We start from the raw sequence: 20,628 nt of genomic DNA on the forward strand, positions 1-20,628 counted from the left end.
CAATAGTGTTAAATGTTGTGTGAACACAAGCAGCAGTACAAATGAAATAATATAGTATATATAATTGGTAGTTATGTTAACAAGTAGGGCTGCAGCTAACGATTATTTTCATTATCGATTAATCTGCTCATTATTGTCATGATAAATTGATGAATCGTTTAGTCTGTAAAATGTCATAAACTTGTGAATAATGCTCATCACAATTTCCCAGAGACCAACGTGACGCCTTCAGATTGCGTCTTTTGTCCAACCAACAGTCCAAACCCCAAAGACTCGTCTTTTACTGTCATAAAAGACAAAGATAAGCAGCAAATCCTGACATTAAAGAAGCTGGAACCAGCAAACGATTTATTGATTAATAGAAAAGTTGGTAACTAATTTTCTTTTGATCGAATAATTGATTGAATCAAGTAATCGATGCAGCTCTATTAACAAGACCCATCAAAGCTTTCAACGCCAACTTTTGGTACTTGACACACCTTTATTAGCACTTCAACTGTAGATATTTGATGAGCAGTTCTACTGTAGGTGAAAATCCTCTTACCTCAAAATTCTCAGATTTTCTAAAACCTAGAGAAGCAACATCGCTTGCAGCTTGTACTTCATAGTTTTATAAACTCATCTATTGAGGGTCACATTTGTGTCCTGAGCAGCTTTAACTGTGAGGTCACTTCCAGTCAGGATATAGCCCACGTATTCACTCATGTGTAAATGTTAGTTTGTGAACATCAGAGGATCCGGTGTTATCATTTGTTGTGTTTGCGCGTGTGAGAGACAGAGATCGTGTTGGACACAGGTTTAGGTTTAAACCGAGTTTTGTGTACTTGTGTTTGTGTGTTTATGCCTGTGAGTGTGATATATCATATGTGTGTAAATTTATGCATGTGTGTATGTGTTGCGCTCTTATCTCTAGCGTCACACAGGAACTAAACCAACAGAAGACCGGAAGCCTTATCGCTCCAAACACCACCACACTATTTACTCAGACAAGCACACACACCTTTACTTTCCTCCCTGGTACATTCATTCAGCGTAATGAGAGGAAGCGTGAACTTGCATGCGTTTATGTGCCTGTATTGTCAACAATGTGACAACAGGATGAGTTATAATAGTACGGTATGTATGAGGGCAGTTCATGCATGTAATTGGTTTAAGGTCAGATTCAATGTGTGAAGACATAATTGCAGCTTTGAGCAAGATTACATGGGTGGTGTATTTACATGTATATACATATCTGGTGGGCTTAATTTCTGTTTATATAATTTGTGTAAAGATGTTGATGTAGAGCAAAGTCAATGAGCAGAGAAGATGGACAGTATTCAACAGAAGTCGAACAGCAGGACGGCCTTGGTTCAAACCTGCAGCTTTGACAAACATCTATAATGGTAAAAAAACAAGTGATGCATGAGAGCAAAAATGTCCCTAAACATTCAGATGGTTGCTCAAATTATGATGCAAACTTTCCATTTTCTTGTTAATGCTGTTTTGTTGTGCACACTATCCACCGTCTTTGCGGTCACATATTGACCCATGTATGTGGTGGCTGTAGCCTGTGGGGGGAACATACTGTACTGTATGGCTGGGGGACTGTTTCCATTGCTGTCCATGTGGCCTGTTTAACACAGGGACTGAATTGATCTGGACTGCGATGTACATATTCACTATCTGCGAGTGCCCAGAATAGTAACTTCTAGCTATTGTAGCTCATATAGAACATGCAAGGTTATAATATTATTGATGCCAATGTTGCAACCTTTTTCTCAGCTTTAGATTCAGTATAGCTTGAAGCAGACAATATTCTCTGCGTCATATATTTTTTGAAATAATGATTGCTTTGTTATCTTGGAGACAGATTGCTCCATCATTAAGTGTTACTGTGAATAATTATGGTTATTCACAGGATGAGCTTCAGAATGAAACTGATGCAGGAGCATTATGTTTCCACAGGGGGGACATATAAAGTATTATAGATGTGTTTACAGACTGCCTGCAGCAAAAAGAGGAATAGCCAGACTGCTGTGCAGCATAGTGGGCTACCAGTGGGTGATTAACTGCCTGACACCCAACCAGATGTGTCATTAGCAAAAATGACATTGCATGTGCGCATAGAGTGACTTAAAAAATTAGACTCAACATAAAGCTAATGAAAGTCATATTCATGCAATGTGCAACACTGCCAGTGATCAAAGAGATATGTATACTAATGCACTGATGAGCAGGCAGTAACCCACTGTGACCCACCCACCACACTGACTGTTACTCAACTGGACACTAACCCACGACACGACTGCCATCAGTCTACACTAAAAACACACACATGTATCATTGTTGTATTTACGTGACATTAAATATTGAAATCACTACAAATATTAGTGATACATAAGTGAGCACTTCATTCACATTGTTACACCGACCTCCGGTTATTCAGCCTACAGTGCTGAAAGATAAAAGTAATGACCAAGCTGGGACTTTTGTTTAGCTACAGTCCCACAGGTGAATCTACAGAAGTTAATTAAGTTAATTACAAAGGTGTAAAACTGGAGGGTGATCAGGTCAGGACAGAAAGGCTGTGTCTCAAATCACTCCCTCGTTCACTCAGTCAATCCCTTTACTATATAATAGACACTCAATAGTTTCCTCTACAGTGAGCAGTAAAAACTATAAAATCTGGTGCATTGCATTGTGGGATTGTTAGCAGAAAGTCTAAAGTAGTGGAGGGTAAACGTGGTGTTTTGGTGACATCATGCAATTCCTCTCAAACATTGAATTATTTCTAAATGAATTACCCTCCATCAAAATAAACCCAACAGCACTGGTTAGTTCTTCAAACTCTAAAACCCACCCATGTCTACGATTTCCTGAGAAGGAACCTCTTGTGGCGGTGCAAAAGACTGTGACGCTCTTATACCAGGAAGGAGGTCGGGTGGACTGTTGGGCCAGAGAGAATCTAACAATGATGGTGATCTTTCCCTAATGAACATGACCTTTACCTAACTTTAACAAAATCGTTTTCTAGTCGCTTAAACTTTCCATAAAGGTGGCAGAAAAATTCATATGAGTCACTCCAGTTCACTCCAGACATCATATTGTCTTCAGGTTTTGTCGTTTAAAAGATGACATCACTCTCACACATAGAGCTGGACTTGGAAGACAAGAGCTGCTTCTTGGCCTTAGGCCCAACAAGAGGTCATTATTAAAGTGCTGTTGTATTGATGAAAGTGGGAATAGGAATTCTCTGTACAGTGAAGCTTAGACACTGAATTTAAAGATTAATCCTGCCACGGACGTCGGCCTTCATTTATCTGTAGTGAAGTCAGGGTGCGTGCAGGAGCGTGTCAAAGCCGCCGCTTGATGTTTGCAGATGAGCTTTCACTTTTTTTCCCCACTGTTTGCATTAATGTAAGTCGCTCTGGATAAGAATGTCAGCTAAATAATTAAACAGTAAATGTACATACGAGAGTGAGGTCGGATTAAGGGAGGGAAGTGAGAGGAAAGGGGGAGAGGCGTAGAGAGAGCCGAGAAGAGAGAGGGAATATAAGATGAGAGAGAGGAGAGAAAGTATCCCTGGCTTTCAGAAGGAGTTTAGGAGAACCTTTTTATCAGCCTGTTCACACGCATACACAAACAAAAATACTGATACACTCACATGTCAATTTACATTCACATTCATACCACATACACAGACTCGCATTTCAAAATAATTTTCACCTTATTTGCATCCACAACTGAGTTTAGAGCAGAGTGACAGTTCAATAATGTCTTCCTGTATCTTCCTCTCCTCTGAGGAAGTTAATTGAAAACGCCCTCTCTGCTTGGAGGTGTCAGAAGTGGGCGCCGGCATCCATGAAATTGTACTGAAGAATCACTGTGTAACACAGGGATAAATTAAACTGAGGGAAGTGGGAACAGGTGTGAAGATGGGTCGGGCAGTCAGGTGATGGGGAAAGGAGGAGAAGTTCGAGGGCTGATGGATGGGTGGAAAAATGGCAACCCTTATCACAGACTGCAAACCAGGTTTGCTTTACAGTAAATGGTATTAACGTGGTATGCAACCATGTTTAAGGTTCTTTTCAAAGTTTGAAAGAGACAAATTTGATCAAAAAACAAGTCTAAGTCAGAATTGGGTTTCTGCAAGATGTGAGTGAGCAACAGGGCTTCATCTCTTGCTATCCGCAAAGTTGCACGGGTCTCAGATTTGACAGTCGCGTCAGTTGTATGCAAATCAAACTGAGAGCGGAGCAAAATGCATTGGATTTGACATGCCTCGACGTGTCATCCTGTTGCCTCTGCCTTCTGTCAGGCTACTTCCCAGTGTCATCCAGCAGCTGCGGGTGTTACGCTGATCCCAACCCATGTGTCGGACTAATGTTGTTCACTAAATGGTTGCATCGACTTTTATCAGAAAAATAATTTGAGGAAATCAGACAACTAAATATGCAAACCTCAGTGTATTGGTAAACCTGATAGGACATTTTACTTTCATGTTTTTTATCATCTGAGAATTGGCTTTGGGCTTCCTTTTGCGCTGTTTCTCTCTCATGTTTCCTCCAGAGATTTTTCTCTCTGTAGACTCGTCTGTCTCTCTACCTGTCAGTCCTCCTGTGGGAGAGCAAAGCCTCACATGCATCACGTGTCTCTGGCCCCAAATCAAAGAAAAGTCAGACTTTACCTATGAGCACCAGACTGGAAACAACTGGAATAGTTTCAACACAGTCACAGCTTTATTTGTTCTTTTTGTTCTGTTTAATAATTTTTTGTATGGATTATTTTATGGATTATTATTATTGTGTCATTCATTCATTTCAGAGATTGCAGGAACATATTTCTAATAAGATTTATTTCAGACTGACTTATTTTCATGTTTTACTACCAAAAATGAGATTCCCAGCAGAATGACAACGCCATCCTTCTCTCAATCTCTTTTTAAGATTTCAAGATTGCAGTTACAAATGTATCATATTAAGCAGTGTTACAGTGAAAATGTTCACAATATTGCATCATACTGTATTGCATAGTGTTGTATCACACTGCATTGCATTGCATTTTGTCAAGGCTGGCTTTAAATGTATCAGTGTGACAGCAAATTTCAAACTGGGTGCACACAAAATCTGGATTTTGCCCTAAAAACTTCCTTTGCATTTACGATTCTGTCCTTCCCAGATGGTTGCATCTTCTTCGATTTAAGTCCCCCCAGCTGTCTTTTGCTCTGTGTCACGTTTGTCTCCATTGCCTTGACGTGAAAGTACTTGAAGGAGATGGAGGAAGGGAAAAGAGAGCGTAACAAAAGAAAAGGTGAAGGCTGAAAGATGCTAAGTGGGAAAGTTGGAAGAGCGTAGAGTTGTGACAATAATGCAGAGTACGAGGTGACGACATGGGGTTGAAAATCAAGGGAAGGAAGAGGGGAGGAAGAGGAAGACGAATGGGATGAAGAAAAAAGAATGGGAGGAAAGAGAGATCCAGAGGGGGCAGAATTCAGGGGAGAATGAATCTGTTTTTACCAGGAGGAACGGGGGAGGTTGTTATGACCACGTTACCATGGCGACAGCAGGTTTCTCATTGCCTTGATCACTGACTGTGATAAAGATGAAGGTGTTTGCATGTGCGTGTGTGTGTTCAATCATCCTGTCAGTCTAGATATACTGTATGTCCGTCGTGCTTCCAATGTGGTCAGAACTGGTATGTGAGTGCATAAAGGTTTGTGTGCTGTCGTAATGTGTGTGCGTGTGTGCGTGTGTAATTGAGCAAGTGTCTCTCTGAAAACAGGTGTTTGGACTGAGACGAGGGAGCTATTGAAGAGGGTCACAAAAGGCAGCAGCAAATCATTTTCTAGCAGTCCCATCAAGTACGGAAAAGGCATTTAAGTTGAAACCGTGTTAACAACAGAAAATAGAATCGGCTCCAGTTACATCTTAAAGGGTGAGAACGAAGGAGAGAGAGAGAGAGACAGAGAGAGCGAGAGAAGAGAGAGAGAGAGACACACACAGACAGAGAGAGAGAGAGAGAGAGAGAGAGAGAGAGGTGCAGAGAGGAGACAGACAGGAAGGATAACAGGTGAGGAAAATTGGAGAGAAAATGATTTCTGATTTCCTCAGCAGTGGTGAGGAGATTGGACATGCAGCACAGCCGCCTAGATAGAGTGCTAGGCACACACACACACACACACACACACACTGGGGTGCATTCACACACTTATCCACTCTCACTATTACACTTTGTCAGTACTTTATCACTGAGTGCTATGAGCTGGGCCTGGCTGCAGTAATCATGAGATAAAGTGTTTTAATCGTGGAGCAGAATCACTTCTCTTATCCTTTAATCTCTGTGATGTGCAGGATCGGGAATGTCACTCTCAAAATGTACTCTGGTACAGACCGCTGAGTACCAGCCGGACGATAATCTAGTGAAACACTTTCTTTTACTTGTATCATGTAAATTACAGCATCATTTTGCTTTTGAGTAGGCATTGTTTTGTTTTATGATAAAGTACTTACATTTTTCAGGCATTTAATTTACTGGATTACCCAAAAACAGACTTTCGGTCATGTTTCTTATATCTATTAACAATTTTCATGATTTTATATCAAGATATATTTCTTTATTGTGATATGAAATTACATTCACATTCAATAGAAGATTATCCAAATCATCCACCCTTAACTCAAACTCAGCAGCTCACACTGCTACAGAGACTCATGTCGACACATGCATAACATGCAGTATGGCCTTTTTCTTGGTACCAACTGAGGATTCCCTGCTGGAACAAGTTCCTGCTGAGAGACTGTTGATCCACATACACGCACACACACACACACACACACACACACACACACACACACACACACACACACACACAAACTCACAACCATATATAGTATAAGCATAAATGCATGCACTCACATGTGTGTTGCTCGTTCACCAAGATCTTACGCTTCGAGTACTTATGTCATAGTCAATCAGATTCACCCGAGAGAAAATGCCACTAAGATGAGGAGACTGTAACATGAACAAAGAGAAGATGAGATTAGAAAGAAAGAAAGAAAGTCTGCACATGCATACACAGTGTGAGCGCAAACACACTGTACTGTAAATCTGGCCTACTTGGCACTGTAGCCTCTCAGTGGATTAGACTTCCTTCTTTCTTGTCTTGTTTTTCTTTTTCCTTTCTTTGTCTTATTTATCCAGTTTTTGGGGACAGACGGGATATTTAATTCTTACCCTCTTTAGGCCTGGCGCTTCCCTTTGAAATGGAAACAATAAGCTCATTGGTATTCCTTATAGAGATGTGTAAGTGTGTAGGAGAGAGAGGGAGGGTGGGGGGGACACTTGTAAGACTTTGAAGTTTGTGTTTGGGAGGTGGACTGATGTTGTAATTGATGTGAGGCATTCAGATGAAGTCAGCGCAGAAGATGCTCTTCATTTCCACTCTACAGCAGCTGCTGTATGATTACTCCACCCCTGAGAAAAATTGTCTAGAAAACTCAAAAATTGGTTTCCATTTTGGTCTTCAGTCTTCATTAAGCAAAGGCAAAGGATCTGACAATAATCCAAATGAGAATCAAAGCACGAATACATGATGTGTTCAGGTGCAACTGGGATTTTCTATGATGACAACCAGTCATGGTTACAGATTCACTGCTTCATATTATCTGCGGTGCACACATGGTATAGTTATTTCTTCTTGCATTTTGCATTTTCCAGTAACACATTGCAGCTCAGACGCCTCCAGAATGTTTTAAGTCAGATGTGCAACTGATTTTAGGTCCAACTACTCTGTATGCTGAGTGTAGTTTAGGTGTTTGTACACTTGGGGGCACTCTGACAGCAGCACTGATTTGTTTGACGTTGCAAACCTGCAGCAAGAACACAGGAAAAAAAAAAACTGGAATTGAATGGAGGAAGAGAGGATATCAGAAGAGTGAAAAAGAGTCGATTTTAAGGGGGAAAAATGAGTAAAGGATGGAAGGAAGAGGGAAAGTGAGAAAATATAAGGGAAGAGGAAGGAAGAGGCCAGAGATGAGCAAGGTCAGACGTGTGAGACTGAGGTCTGTTTAGTTAGGCGTGGATGTGAATGTGTGTTGAGGGCGTGTGTGTGCATTTGTCATGCATGTTCATGACATGAACGACTGCACATGTTGAGGCAGAGTGTGTGTGTGTGTGTGTGTTGGCATGCTCATAATTGCCATTGTGTATTCAGGCCTAGATAGAGTGCCTTTGTGTTGACCTGTTGACTGTCAGTCTGCGTCACAGCATCAAAGGACTTGCTCCATTTCTGTCGTGCTCGAACTAATGAACTGGCCGTCTCTCCTCCGTCAGCGACTGCTTACATTTTTCTGTCATTACTCTCCTTTCTGCGTCCACTCTGTCTCAACAGTGGAACTTCCGGCTCTACAGCCAGGCCACCCATCTTGGCTGGAACAAATAGTTATAAAATCAAAACAAGAATAATTCATCATAATTCTGATTACTAATTTAGAACAAATAACGATATTTTCATTATCAATCAATCTGTAAATTAATTACTTGATTAAACGTTTAATTGTTTGATATATAAAATGTGAAAATAATGAAAAGTGTCCATCACAATTTTCTAGGACCCAAGGTGATGTCTTCATATTGCTTGTTTTGTCTGTCCAACAGTCCAAAACCCAACAATATTCAGTTTATTATCATAGAAGACAAAGAAAACTAGAGGATTTTAGAAGCTTGAAAAAAATGATAGATTAGCAAAATAATTTTCTGTCGATTGACTAATCAATGAATCTACTATTCAGCTGTAAATCAAAAGATCCGGTTGGTCAATTAAGTAAAAACATCAAATGTTCTGGTTATAATAAAAAAAAGATTACATGTTATTTGCATTTCCTTTTGCCATATCGCTACGTAAGGAACACTTTTAGGTTTGTTTGATTTGTGTATTTGATGTATTTGACATTTTATAGACTAAAAAATGAATCAGTCAAGTATTTACAAATTGTTGTAAATAGCTGCAATTTGGAGATGTAATGCCCTCTAAACCAAAGGTCTCTGTGAGCAACATGGACAAAAAGAAAAATGAAAAAAATGAAATTTGAACATTTACAATTCCAGGAAAACTGGGTGTGAGCTGAGGAAGACCATGTGATATGATCAAAAGATCCAGAACGTCTCACCTACTACTACTTGCCAAAGATCTCCCGTTTTATATCGAGGCGCCATAAACTTTGTCACAGTTGGATTACACACTCTAACAACATCCTGGTATCTGTCTTCACTTAAAACATCTTGCATCCTTATTTTACATGTAACAAGAACTCGGAGACAGAATTTCTCTCTGATATTTCTGCAGTCTTGCAGATTCAGTTGTGTGAATGCGAGTAATTCTCTCCTTAAGCTACAAAATAGTGAGTTTTGACAGTCTAAACATGACTTTATTGGTACTGTAGGATGTTTGTTTGGGAGTTTATTCCAGATAAGCTGTAATGTGTCCATAACAGAGCAATATCTCCCTTCTTCTTCTGGTTTTTCTCTTTTATAACTTCATTTAGTCCCTGAGGGTATTCAGATCCACCATCTTTACCAGAGGGTTGAGGCTGCTCTTTGAGAGGATAAAGCTGCTGCAAATGTTTGTGTGTGTGTGTGTGTCTGAGTGTGAGCACGCCAGGGTCAGTGCATTCACTGCTTCATTATAGAGCGGAAATTGTGGGTATAAATTGTTCTGTGATTTTTGCACCTCAGGAAGATGGGGTGCCATAGCAACAAATCGTCAGTGTGGTTATTTCACACACACACACACAAACACGCACGCACGCACACACACACACACACACACACACACACAGGCTGTCGTCGTCGTTACCACTTGTAGCATCTATTCAGCCTGCTCAACGCCGGCTCGCAGCAGATAGTCACAATGCTGCGTTCAGATTGGTTGAACTGAGGAACCAATTAGATTAGAGAAATGAAGAGATAAAGAGAGCATGGAGGCGACACAATCTGTCTGATCTATCTAGTTACTGCCATCACACGCATATGCAAACACATGCAAATACTAATACACAAATATTTAAGTTTGCATTCCCAAACACACACACAGTGCACTGTTTAGGGTTGGGCTCTGTCGCCCACACCTCGTTAGTTGTTTGTTTTTGTTTTTTTGTTTCCTCTTTTTCTCTCGCTGCCCCTGCATGACTTCTCTCCATCTCTCATTCTTTAGTTTCCTTCTACATTTACTGTTGTTGCTGCAGTGTTTTTCCTTTTTCTCCTTTGCCATTCTTTCTCTCTTGGCTCTCTCTGTGTTGTCTGTCTCGCCCTCTTCTATCTTTCTCACCGCTGGAGATTTTCTGCAGCACTCACTTTCCATTTGACCTGTATGTGTGCTTCTTTACTCTTTGTCAGTGTGCATAACAACAACTGGGTGTCGGCTGTGACACCTTTTTAGCTTTTTTAGCTGACGCTGACATCACCAGAGGCTACGCTGGCGATGATTGACAGGGTCAGGTTCCTCCCCCTCAACCTTTAACTTCCCATTAGCAGGTTTGCCGCCTTCCTTCCATCTCTCTGTCTCCTTCTTCGTCACACTATCTCTCTTTCACTTCCCCGTTCCCCTGGATTTTATCACTAGCTCCTCACACTGCCCAGTGTTTCCCTCTCACCTCTGACATGAGCAGCACTAACCAAATACTAAAGGAAGGAAATGTGTGTGTGAGTCCGTGCGCCTGTGTGTGCGCCTGAACATTGTTGGGCTGCACATCAGGAAGGAAGCAGCTAACTATGACAGGAGAGGAGCTCTCCTCTACGCGTACAAACACAGACACAAACACACATTTTAATACCTTTAATACCATACTGGAAGACACAAACTCTGAAAGTCGAGTAGGTCGTGTCCTCCGTACCAGCTTTATTAAAGAGTCCAGATAGGAGCAGCTTGTCCAAATACCTGCAGACATATCAGTAACTTACAAGTACTTAAGCCTCTTTCTTAGGCCTCCCTAACCCCTGTGGTACCACGCTCTAGTAAGACACTCTTCATGAAGTGTTTACAAGTTTATGGCATTATTAGGGTTAGTAAATAATTTCCTAAAGCTTTATAGACTTGCTGTAAGCCATTAGTATGAACAAGTCTTGGGTTGCCAGGTTGTAAAAAACCCTTTTACTGGTGTTTTTCCTCATCCAGACATTTTGTCTTTGGCTCTTTAGTTCATCAGGTGACCCCTCCAGTGGAGAATTTGACCACTTACCTCTTGGGAAAAAAGCTGCAGAGCCAAATTCCATTTATTAACAACTTACCAATCTTTACAACTGGATTTTCATTTATTAATGACTTACTAACATTTATAACTTCAGCATGATTGCTTAGTAGAAAGTGAGAAAGCCATTTAGTAATGTAATGTAATTGTACTTGGCAATGGGTCTAACTTGCATCCATCAAGTCTAAGATTCTCAAGATTAACAAATGGATTTTATTCCAGATGCTTGTCTGGGTCATTGGAGGGTTGTACCTGACGCTAAAAAGATGCAAGAATAGATACTGTACCAACCAAAGGGATTTTCCACAACCTGGCAACCCAGATGTTGTTCTTATAAATGGCTTCTAACTGATTTATAAAGAATTTGTATGTACGTTTAAACCCTTTATAGAGGACGCCCTATTATAAAGTGGTACCACATTTGCAAACCACACAAATATAAACACTTGTAACCAACTTATGAGACAGAATCAGAATCAGAAATACTTTATTGATCCCCGGGGGGAAATTACACTCAAATGATAATAATCAAATATTATTTACAACATCAGGTGTATTGACTGTAAGGTTGTTGCACAGTTTGAATGCAGAAGGCACAACCCAGAAATGTTGCTAGTTTCTTATGAATAAAGTATAACCGTATGTCCCCAACCGACATGTTATCAATCTATCTTTCATGTCTTGCTGTACAGTATAAAGTGAGATTTTTGATGCAAACATGAGGAGTGAACCTGTCATGAAGCCGATGAGGAAGACTGAATAAGTTGGGATGGACCTGTGATCTGGCTTTCGCCGAACTGAACAGGTTATCAATTGACATGGCTGTCAATCGCAGAGGCCTTAAATATCTCAGTTTTTCCGCTAAGTTTTAACCAGTGCAGAGTTGTTGTTGTTGTAAATCCACTCACAGCCTCTCTGCATTAGCAGTGAGTGACACTGGCCCTCACATGGATCAAAGGATGAGTTAGGAGGTCCTTACAAACAATTATAGTTTCAGAGTCAGACCTCACTCAGTCCAGGGTCACTTCAGTTCTTATGGTCCACAGAGGTCACTCAAGTCATGAAAGATTGATTAAAGAACAAAGCCAGCAGAGCACGTCTCCGATTTGCTGCTGGAAGCCCAGGGAAACTGGCTCGTCCTGGCTTTACCAGGTCTCGTGCCCAAAAACAGATAATCTCTCCGAAGCTCCCTGGCAGTTTTATCATCATTACGCCACATGCTCAGCAAACTGACAGCCTCACGGCATCACAGGCCCACTCCACACTTTGTACCCCGAACCTTCCCTTGGAGTGTAAGCAATTGCATAGCACAACTTTTAAAGGTAAACAAATTTGAGGGAAAAGGCTGCTGAATAGCCTCCAACTTCATCAGCAGTGAACCACCAATCAGGTTTAGCTTTAGAAGCAAACTCAGCTGGTGTGTAGAAACAGCCTGCTGTATAATTTCTAAGTATATGTCTCATATAAACTACAGAAATACGGACAAATACACTCTTGAGTTACTGGTTAATTAGTTCAAAGTGCGTACATACACACCAGACATACTGTAGCAGTGTAGTACTATTGTATTGCTCAGCAGGTGGGATATCTAAACAGCAGTGGACTACTGGAGCAGTAGGGTCTCCTCTCCTCTCCTCTTTTTCATTTTCCTCATCCTCTCATCCATCTCTTCTCACTTCTCAATGCTGCTGAGATGGACTCTGGTTAGGAGACAGTGCGTGTTGGTATGGAAACTGGCTTATGAACTGTTCAGGTTGCCAACGTCCTAACTCACATAGCAACCACCAACCAGCTTCTTTAAAATGTTGACGTGAAGCAGCTTTGTGATTTCTGATGAATAGAAGCCAGAAAAGGTTTTTGGTGGATATTCTGCCTGCCATGACACAGAGTATAGATACTGTAGCAGTGGAGTACAGGAGGCTATGAACTTTTACAGAAAGAGGTGACATATCGACCATCTGAATGATGGACATACCTAATGTACTGCTGTGGAAACGAGGCACATTCAGCAGTGCTTGAAAAGTTATGAGTCATCGTAAGAGCTTTGCTTAAGAAACACTTTGCTTTTTAATTAATAAATGCTTTTCAGATCTGATCATTTGATGAACTGATGAACAGACTTCTTAAGAATCATTTGGAACACAGCACACAGCAATGGAGTCCAGGCTGCAGTGTCCTTGTGACAATGAAGGACAAATGTTCATATTGCATGCAACAACATGTCCCATTCATTTAACATATGAAGCTGTCAATACATGCATTAAATGCAGTGTGACAACAAGGTGAAATATGTAATATGTGCTTTTTTAAGGGGGTAAAAATGCCTGGTTCAGTACACTGGCTGTTTTTTTCGTTGGCAGCGTTATTGATGCTTGTTGCATTCAGACACATTGTTTCAGTGCTGTGCCTTACAGAGTGGAGTCAGCTTAACAAACGCATTGCACTGTTGAAATAGGTTATCAATACAAACAGTGCAGCTCGCTGTTAAGTGTGTGTGAGATTGCGTATGTCTGCGTGACTTTCCAAAGTAGGGCGTGTCATTGTCGCTTTCCTGCTGTTGTTTTACTGCTTGTGTTGTTTAAGGAAATTAGTTATGACTAACAATAAGGTTAAGCAATATTCACACACACACACACACACACTCAAACACACATTCTTCTCTAAGCCGTTCGTCATACACCATGTGGTGAACACTTTTATCCAAGGCACTTTACAGTTCTGTGAGTGCATAGATTTTCAGCATTGATGGCCCCAACAAGAATCACACCAGAAACCTTGTGTTTTTTCTCAGCTCTACTCGTACCTATAGACTCACAGGACATACTTAAAATAACTGATTAAATAAAAGATGAAATCTCCCATACAGTGCCACACTGTTCTGTATGAAATGTGAACACCAGTGTTAGCACAGGCTAGATAGATAGATAGATAGATAGATAGATAGATAGATAGATAGATAGATAGATAGATAGATAGATCTGTAATACATTTTGATACTGTATGAGACAACTGAGTGGAAGCAAGGTATAATGTTTTGTCTAGTCTACATATTGTCACAGAAAATTCACAAATTGTTCGTCACAACTTACCAAAGCCCAAATGTTTCGCTTTATTTGACCAACCAGACTAAAGTCCAAATTTAAAAATGTATTGATGTTTTATTTACTGTAATATAAAACTGAGAAAAGCCACAAATAGTAGCTGGAACAAGTGAATCTCTGACATTTTTTTCTCAATAAATAATTCAAATGATTAATCGATTACGTAAATAGTTGATGATACAAATAGTTGACTAATTTATTCATTGACTAATCATGTCAGCACATATAATGTGCAAAGCTAGAAAGTAGGTTATCAATAACACAGTGTACATTATATCGAGACTTTTTACATTTTACCATTAACATCCGTACAATAACCCTTCTTTGCTAAATGGTGCAGATTGGTGTGCAGTTTTATCAGGTTGTAAGAGTGTCTTTACCAAACTTCCAGCAGAACGCCTTTATACTCATCCTTGATCCAATCTAACAACCTACACCTTGAACTCCCGCTGCAAGTATGACCATTTACTGCCTCTCTCTATCTTTTCCGGCTCCTCACACAGCAGAAGCATTTCCCCAGATGCACATTGCTCATCAAGCTGAGCACATTTCTGAAGCTGCCACCTCAATATGGGAACCACTATTGTTCCACAGAAGAGGATGTCAATGCGTTTGCAGATCCTTTTCAAGCTGGGATGGAGTTGCAGTGAAAAGAGACACTAATACGAAAGGCTCTCAAAATGTTTTGTTGAGAACGCTGTTTAGAAAATGCAGCTGATGCTCTTGATTTTTAGCAGAGAGAAATAAATAATGAAGTGTTAATGTATCTGTGGAGTGGCTGAGAGATTGTCCTATAATAATCAGCCATTAATCAGTGAGTGTGATCACACGAGTACAATGAACAAATGTGTACTTAAACCTGCATGAAAAACTGCCCCGCAATTAGCATTTTTAACAATACAGTTAAATGAGGATCCATAAATAAAGATACTCTTTATTTATAAAGGTACTCTTTATTTATTTCATTGCAATATTTTTAATTCAGATGTTTTCATTAACTCTGTCCTTTTTCACCGGCTCGGTCAGATCAGCAGGAGGAAATCTGTGCGTGTGTGTGTTTGTCGGGGGAGGCTCCCATTCAGATGACACCTAGATGAGTGCGTGTACGAGTGTATGTGTGTGTGTGTGTGTGTGTGTGTGTGTGTGTGTGTGAGTGTGTGAGTGTGCATCAGGATGCTGTTAATATAGCTCCACCATTATGTAGATTAGCCCTATTCCCCTGAGTGCACCTTCACCATTTAGAGCTTTCAATCACTGCACTGCTTTATGGGAGTCAGGACACACACATACACACACACACACACACACACACACACACACACACACACACACACACACACACACACACACACACAGATTTCCCTACATATGCACTTTCAATTACTGTTTTTTACAGACATCACATACACACAAAAAAACTCACCACAGTCAACAACACCTACATGTGGACATACACTTTGTTCATTAACCATTAACACACACACACACACACACACACAATAAACCAAGGTTACAGGCTGTATCCTCATCAGATTTGAGTCGAGGTCCCTGGCTCGCTAATTATGTTCTCCTGCACTGTAGTTATCCATGCATCCGCACTTTGTGTGTGTGTATGTGTGTGTGTGTGTGAGTGTGAAAGAGCAACTGAGTGAGTGATCACGCTGTGGGTTTGTGTGTTGATTGCATTTGAGCAGTAACAACAGTCCCTATTTTAATCACAAACTTGGGATCAATACTCTATTCAGCTGAAGTAGTGTGTGTGTGTGTGTGTGTGTGTGTGTGTGTGTGTGTGTGTGTGTGTGTGTGTGTGTGTATGTGTGTTTAAAAGGTAATCTAGATCACAGAGTCCACAGCAGATGAGGAGAGACAGTCTTTGAGGAGAATTTGCTTTGAACCAACCCATTTTCAGGTGTGTGTTTGTACTCTCCTCGCTGCTTGTGTGTTTTCCTGAGCACATGTAAGGGCCTGCCCTCCCACCTGAGTGTGTGTGTGTGTGTTCATGTGATCCATGGCAGACACAGTACAGAATTGATAATATGAACAGTGTGCAGTGCTGATTATTTCTCCGTGTATCTTGCTGCTATTGGCCAACACTGGTCAATACAGTCTGAGGTTCTGCTGCACTGGAATAACCTTTCCCCATGTTTACAGGCAGCCTCAGGGTTTACTGGAATATTACAGCTTTTTATACCAGAGCACACTAACTTCATCATGACTCCTTGAGCCAAGGATCAATCTCTGATCTACTCAAAATTCAGGAAAATATGTACAGAATAATGTGCAACAAAAACACACACTAAAATATGTAGGTTCCAATATTTCATTTAAAGCAAGCATGTTACAGCTTCAATTGGAGCGAGAATAAATAGAATAAATATGGCTCTGTAATACAGGGTAGAAAAAGTTTTAATATGTTCAAAAATGCTGAAAGATGACACTGATCAAATATGATTTTGTTCGAGTGGTTAAAGTTTTCAAATTTTCCGATCCAATCCGTCATTTATTTCAGGCAATTTCAGCCTCCAGTATGCACGTCACAACAGTATGTTTGTTTTGATTGTTTTTCCAAACAATTAACAGTCTTCTCTCAGTCAGGCCAATTTTCAGCATTTGAACCGAAGCGGCTTACTTCATTTGAATTAGAGGAGCTGCTTTTCTCAGCTGTTGACTGTTTGAATTTCATGGCTTCAAATTTATTTATTTAGTCGATACCCTTTTAAGGGATCTACATTCAAAAAATGCCCTTTTAACAACATAGTTGAGAAAAACATTTGCAACACTGTTCTTATCTTGAGCCACAATGCATTTAAAAAACAGTCAAAATCTCGAGAGGTCGAGAAGAAGAAGAAATACATGTCTTCAGTGTTTTAAACCAATATGGAAGAGAAGCCCTTAAAGTGCTCTGGAAAACAATTTGCTCAGAAATTTGAGCATCTACAGTTCCCTGACAAATAAACTGATGAAGAGCTTGTGCTGTTTGTAACACACACACACACACACACACACACACACACACACACACACACACACACAAAACAGACCAAGGTTACTGACTGTATCCTCATCAGATTCGAGTTGACGTCCCTGGCTTGCTAATTATGTTCTCCTGCACTGTAGTTATCCATAGAATAATGAAAATGTGAGCATCTACAATTCCCTGACAAATAAACTGATGAAGAGCATGTGATATGACTGAAAGCTTAAAGATAAGATCAATAAATGGACCTTGGGGTGAGATTTCTTTTGGTCAACAACAATAAGGGAATTTGTTATCGCCTTCCAAAGCAACAAAAATATTCATATAAGCGTTTTGTGATCTGTTACTTTGATCGTTTGGTTAAGTTTAGGCAACTAAAACTACTTGTTTAATGTTAGGATAAGATTGTGATCATGGTTAAAAGCTGACTGCTGAGAGCAGACAGGGTGCAAACAGAAGTCTCCAGACACCAACGTTGCTTGTTGGTAGGATGTGAACCCCGATGTCAAAGTCTCACGTTATAAACATCCAAACATCCAGGAGAAAATGTCAACATAGATCATTTTAAATGTTTGAGCAAATGGCCAGTGGTGTCTTTTTCTGTGGTGAGGACAAAATCTGGGTGAAACACAACAGCTTTTTAAAAAGTAGATTTTGTAATGAAAATCAGTAAAATCCAAAAGCGATGAGCCTTGTCCTAAATGTTATTCTAAATATTAGCGATTCCACTGCTTCACGTGTGGTCAAAGTGAGTCAGCCCTGTACTGTACCTGTATTGTAGTGTTTTTGTTAGTGAGTATCCTGCCGACGTACATACTGACAGCAGGAAACTGAAACAAGTGGAGGGCTGAGGGAGGCAGTAAGACCCAGAGGAGGAGCAGACAGAGAGAGAGAGAGAGAGAGAGAGAGGGGTGGGAGGAGAGAGAGGAGGAGGGACTGTGTTCACTCTCGACTCTATGCGTTGCGGCTCGTGGTGTCAGCGCGCCAGTGTGTGTCTCAGCCTGCCGGTGCGAGTGTGTGCATCTGTGCATCGGTGTGTCGCTGCGCGTGTGAATGTGTGTGTGACTCCTGCGCTCTCTCTGCGTACGACAGGTGGAGATGACATGACTGCGCTCGAGAGGAAGAAAGGGAAGGACCTGTAAGGACTTCACACACACACACACACAAACACCTTTTCCCTTACATTCCCTCACACACACACACACACACACACACACACACACACACTCACTCCTTTGAATTCCTGCACTCCTCAGTTCAGGGAAAAGATAAGTTGTGTGTGTGTGGAAATGCTCCTTTTCCAGCAGCTTATCACTCAGACTGTAACAGCTGACTCCATGTGTGCACAGCGGACAACTCAAACACACACACACACAGGTCCTTACTGTTATTTTTGATGCCTGCAGACGCGGTCAGCAAGTGTTTCTGCGTCCTGAGGAGAGTTCAGCACCAGCCCTGACTACCAGACAGTCCACCACGTTGTCCGAACTACTCCAGGTAGGATTTACTCTTCTACTCTGTCTTGTCCACGCTGTCTGAAAAACAGGATGCTCTATGCTTCACACCCTCTTCACTATTCCTTCTTCCTTTCAATTTTTTTTTTGTCATCGTCTTCTGTCCAGTCTGTAACAACTACAGGTAGACTGCATACATTCACTATACTGGTTTTCCCTTCATGAAATCAGTCTCAAAATCCCTTTTGTGGGCTTCCTGTCTTGTTCTGTTGGTCTCCCTTGATCTCCTTCTTTTCCTCTCTCTCTCTCTCTCTCTCTCTCTCTCTCTCTATCTCTGTCTCTCTCTCTCTCTCACACACACACACACACACACACACACACACACACACACACTTGTTATCCCCTCAGATTTTGGGAACGATAAACTTTTGTCTGGAGAAGGTAAGTTTCAGCCCCTGTTTCTGCTGCTGTCTGTCTTTCTTGGTTGATTGAGTTGGTGGGATACTTATTACTTGCTTGGGGCTTCTGTATTTGTGTGTGTATGTGTGTGTGTGTGCATACAGCCTGTGTGTGTGTGTGTGTGCATACAGACTCGGTGTGTGTGTGTGTCTGAGAGGGCTCAGATAAAAGACGGAAAGATAAAACATAAAACAGCAATAAACATGAAAGGAAGGAAATTAAAGGCAGTGACATTTTTGTTTAAATGGTGAATGAGTGCTTGTGCACAACCATCTCCATTTGCGCGTGTTGCATGCAAGTTTGTGTGTGTATGTGTGTGTTTTAGGTTACTACGTTTTTCAGATGAGTTGATACAATTTGTTCTTGCAATCCCCCGAGCAGTAAGCCCCATTTCGTTGTGTATTTATTTCCCCTACATCTCATTTTGGTCTGTCTCGCTCCTTCGTTTGTGTTTATATAATTTGTGACATACAAGAAGACACCTAAAATTTTAAATTGCTGCTTTCTTGTATCCTCACACGTGCCATCAAGCAGCGTTAGTGTGTGCACGTGTGTGTACAAGAGTGTGTTTGTGTGTGTGTCTGCATTTGTGTTTTATATTGCAGAGGGATTTCATGTTGTTGGCAGCGAAATAGAAAAAAAATGTTTGATTGGCTGCCAGTGTCGACATGTTCTGCTCAGATCCAATTACCTAGACAGATACACACTCACAGTGATGCAGGCACATGTGCACTCACATCAATGACACACAACCCCACATGCACTAATTTTTCCATTCATACATGAAAGAGATCAACAACCATGCAAACAATATTCTCTACAAAAAATCCTTACTCATTCATTAATTCAGTGTGTATATATATATATATATATATATATATATATAACTGTTACACACTGATATACATATATATATATATATATATATATATATATATATATATATCACAGTATACTCTCTATGTTACTGTGAGTGTATGTGTGTGTACTGGTGTTTTTTTTGTTTATGTATATCTCAAATTTATCAACATAACTAAAACGTGCTCTCCCATAATTACAGTCTTTTGTGTTTTTAATTGTGATGCCGCATTTTTAATTCAACCTTTATTAATACGGGCTAGAGAGAGAGAGAGAGAGTGTGTGTGTGTGTGTGTGTGTGTCTACATTCCATGTGTCTAACTGTCGTTACAGTGCTAAAGCACTTTTGAGTCAGCGCCTCCACATACGCATTTCCGCAATCAGGTTGCGTTGCTGAAAGTCTTGTCCAGCTGCATTCCTCTCATACAGCCTTTGTGTGTTTGTAAACAGTGTGTTGCTGAAGCGTCACCAGTACTGTAATTGTGTCTGTGGTTTGGCTGCTGGTGAACATGCAGAGCGTGCAGCGCCACCTGCAGGAGCTGCCTGAAAGACTT

At 40.7% G+C, this 20,628-nt stretch overlaps 1 protein-coding gene across 1 annotated transcript in view; it reads left to right on the top strand.

Annotated features, from left to right (window-relative positions):
* Nucleotides 1-20,628, top strand: part of LOC139285098 (cGMP-dependent 3',5'-cyclic phosphodiesterase) — a 134,613-nt gene that overhangs the window by 22,200 nt on the left and 91,785 nt on the right. The window contains 1 exon segment of the mRNA XM_070905545.1: nt 18,710-18,800. Coding sequence (XP_070761646.1) covers nt 18,710-18,800 — 91 coding nt within the window.

The sequence above is a fragment of the Enoplosus armatus genome, chromosome 5, assembly GCF_043641665.1.
Source record: "Enoplosus armatus isolate fEnoArm2 chromosome 5, fEnoArm2.hap1, whole genome shotgun sequence".
Classification (NCBI taxonomy): domain Eukaryota; kingdom Metazoa; phylum Chordata; class Actinopteri; order Centrarchiformes; family Enoplosidae; genus Enoplosus; species Enoplosus armatus.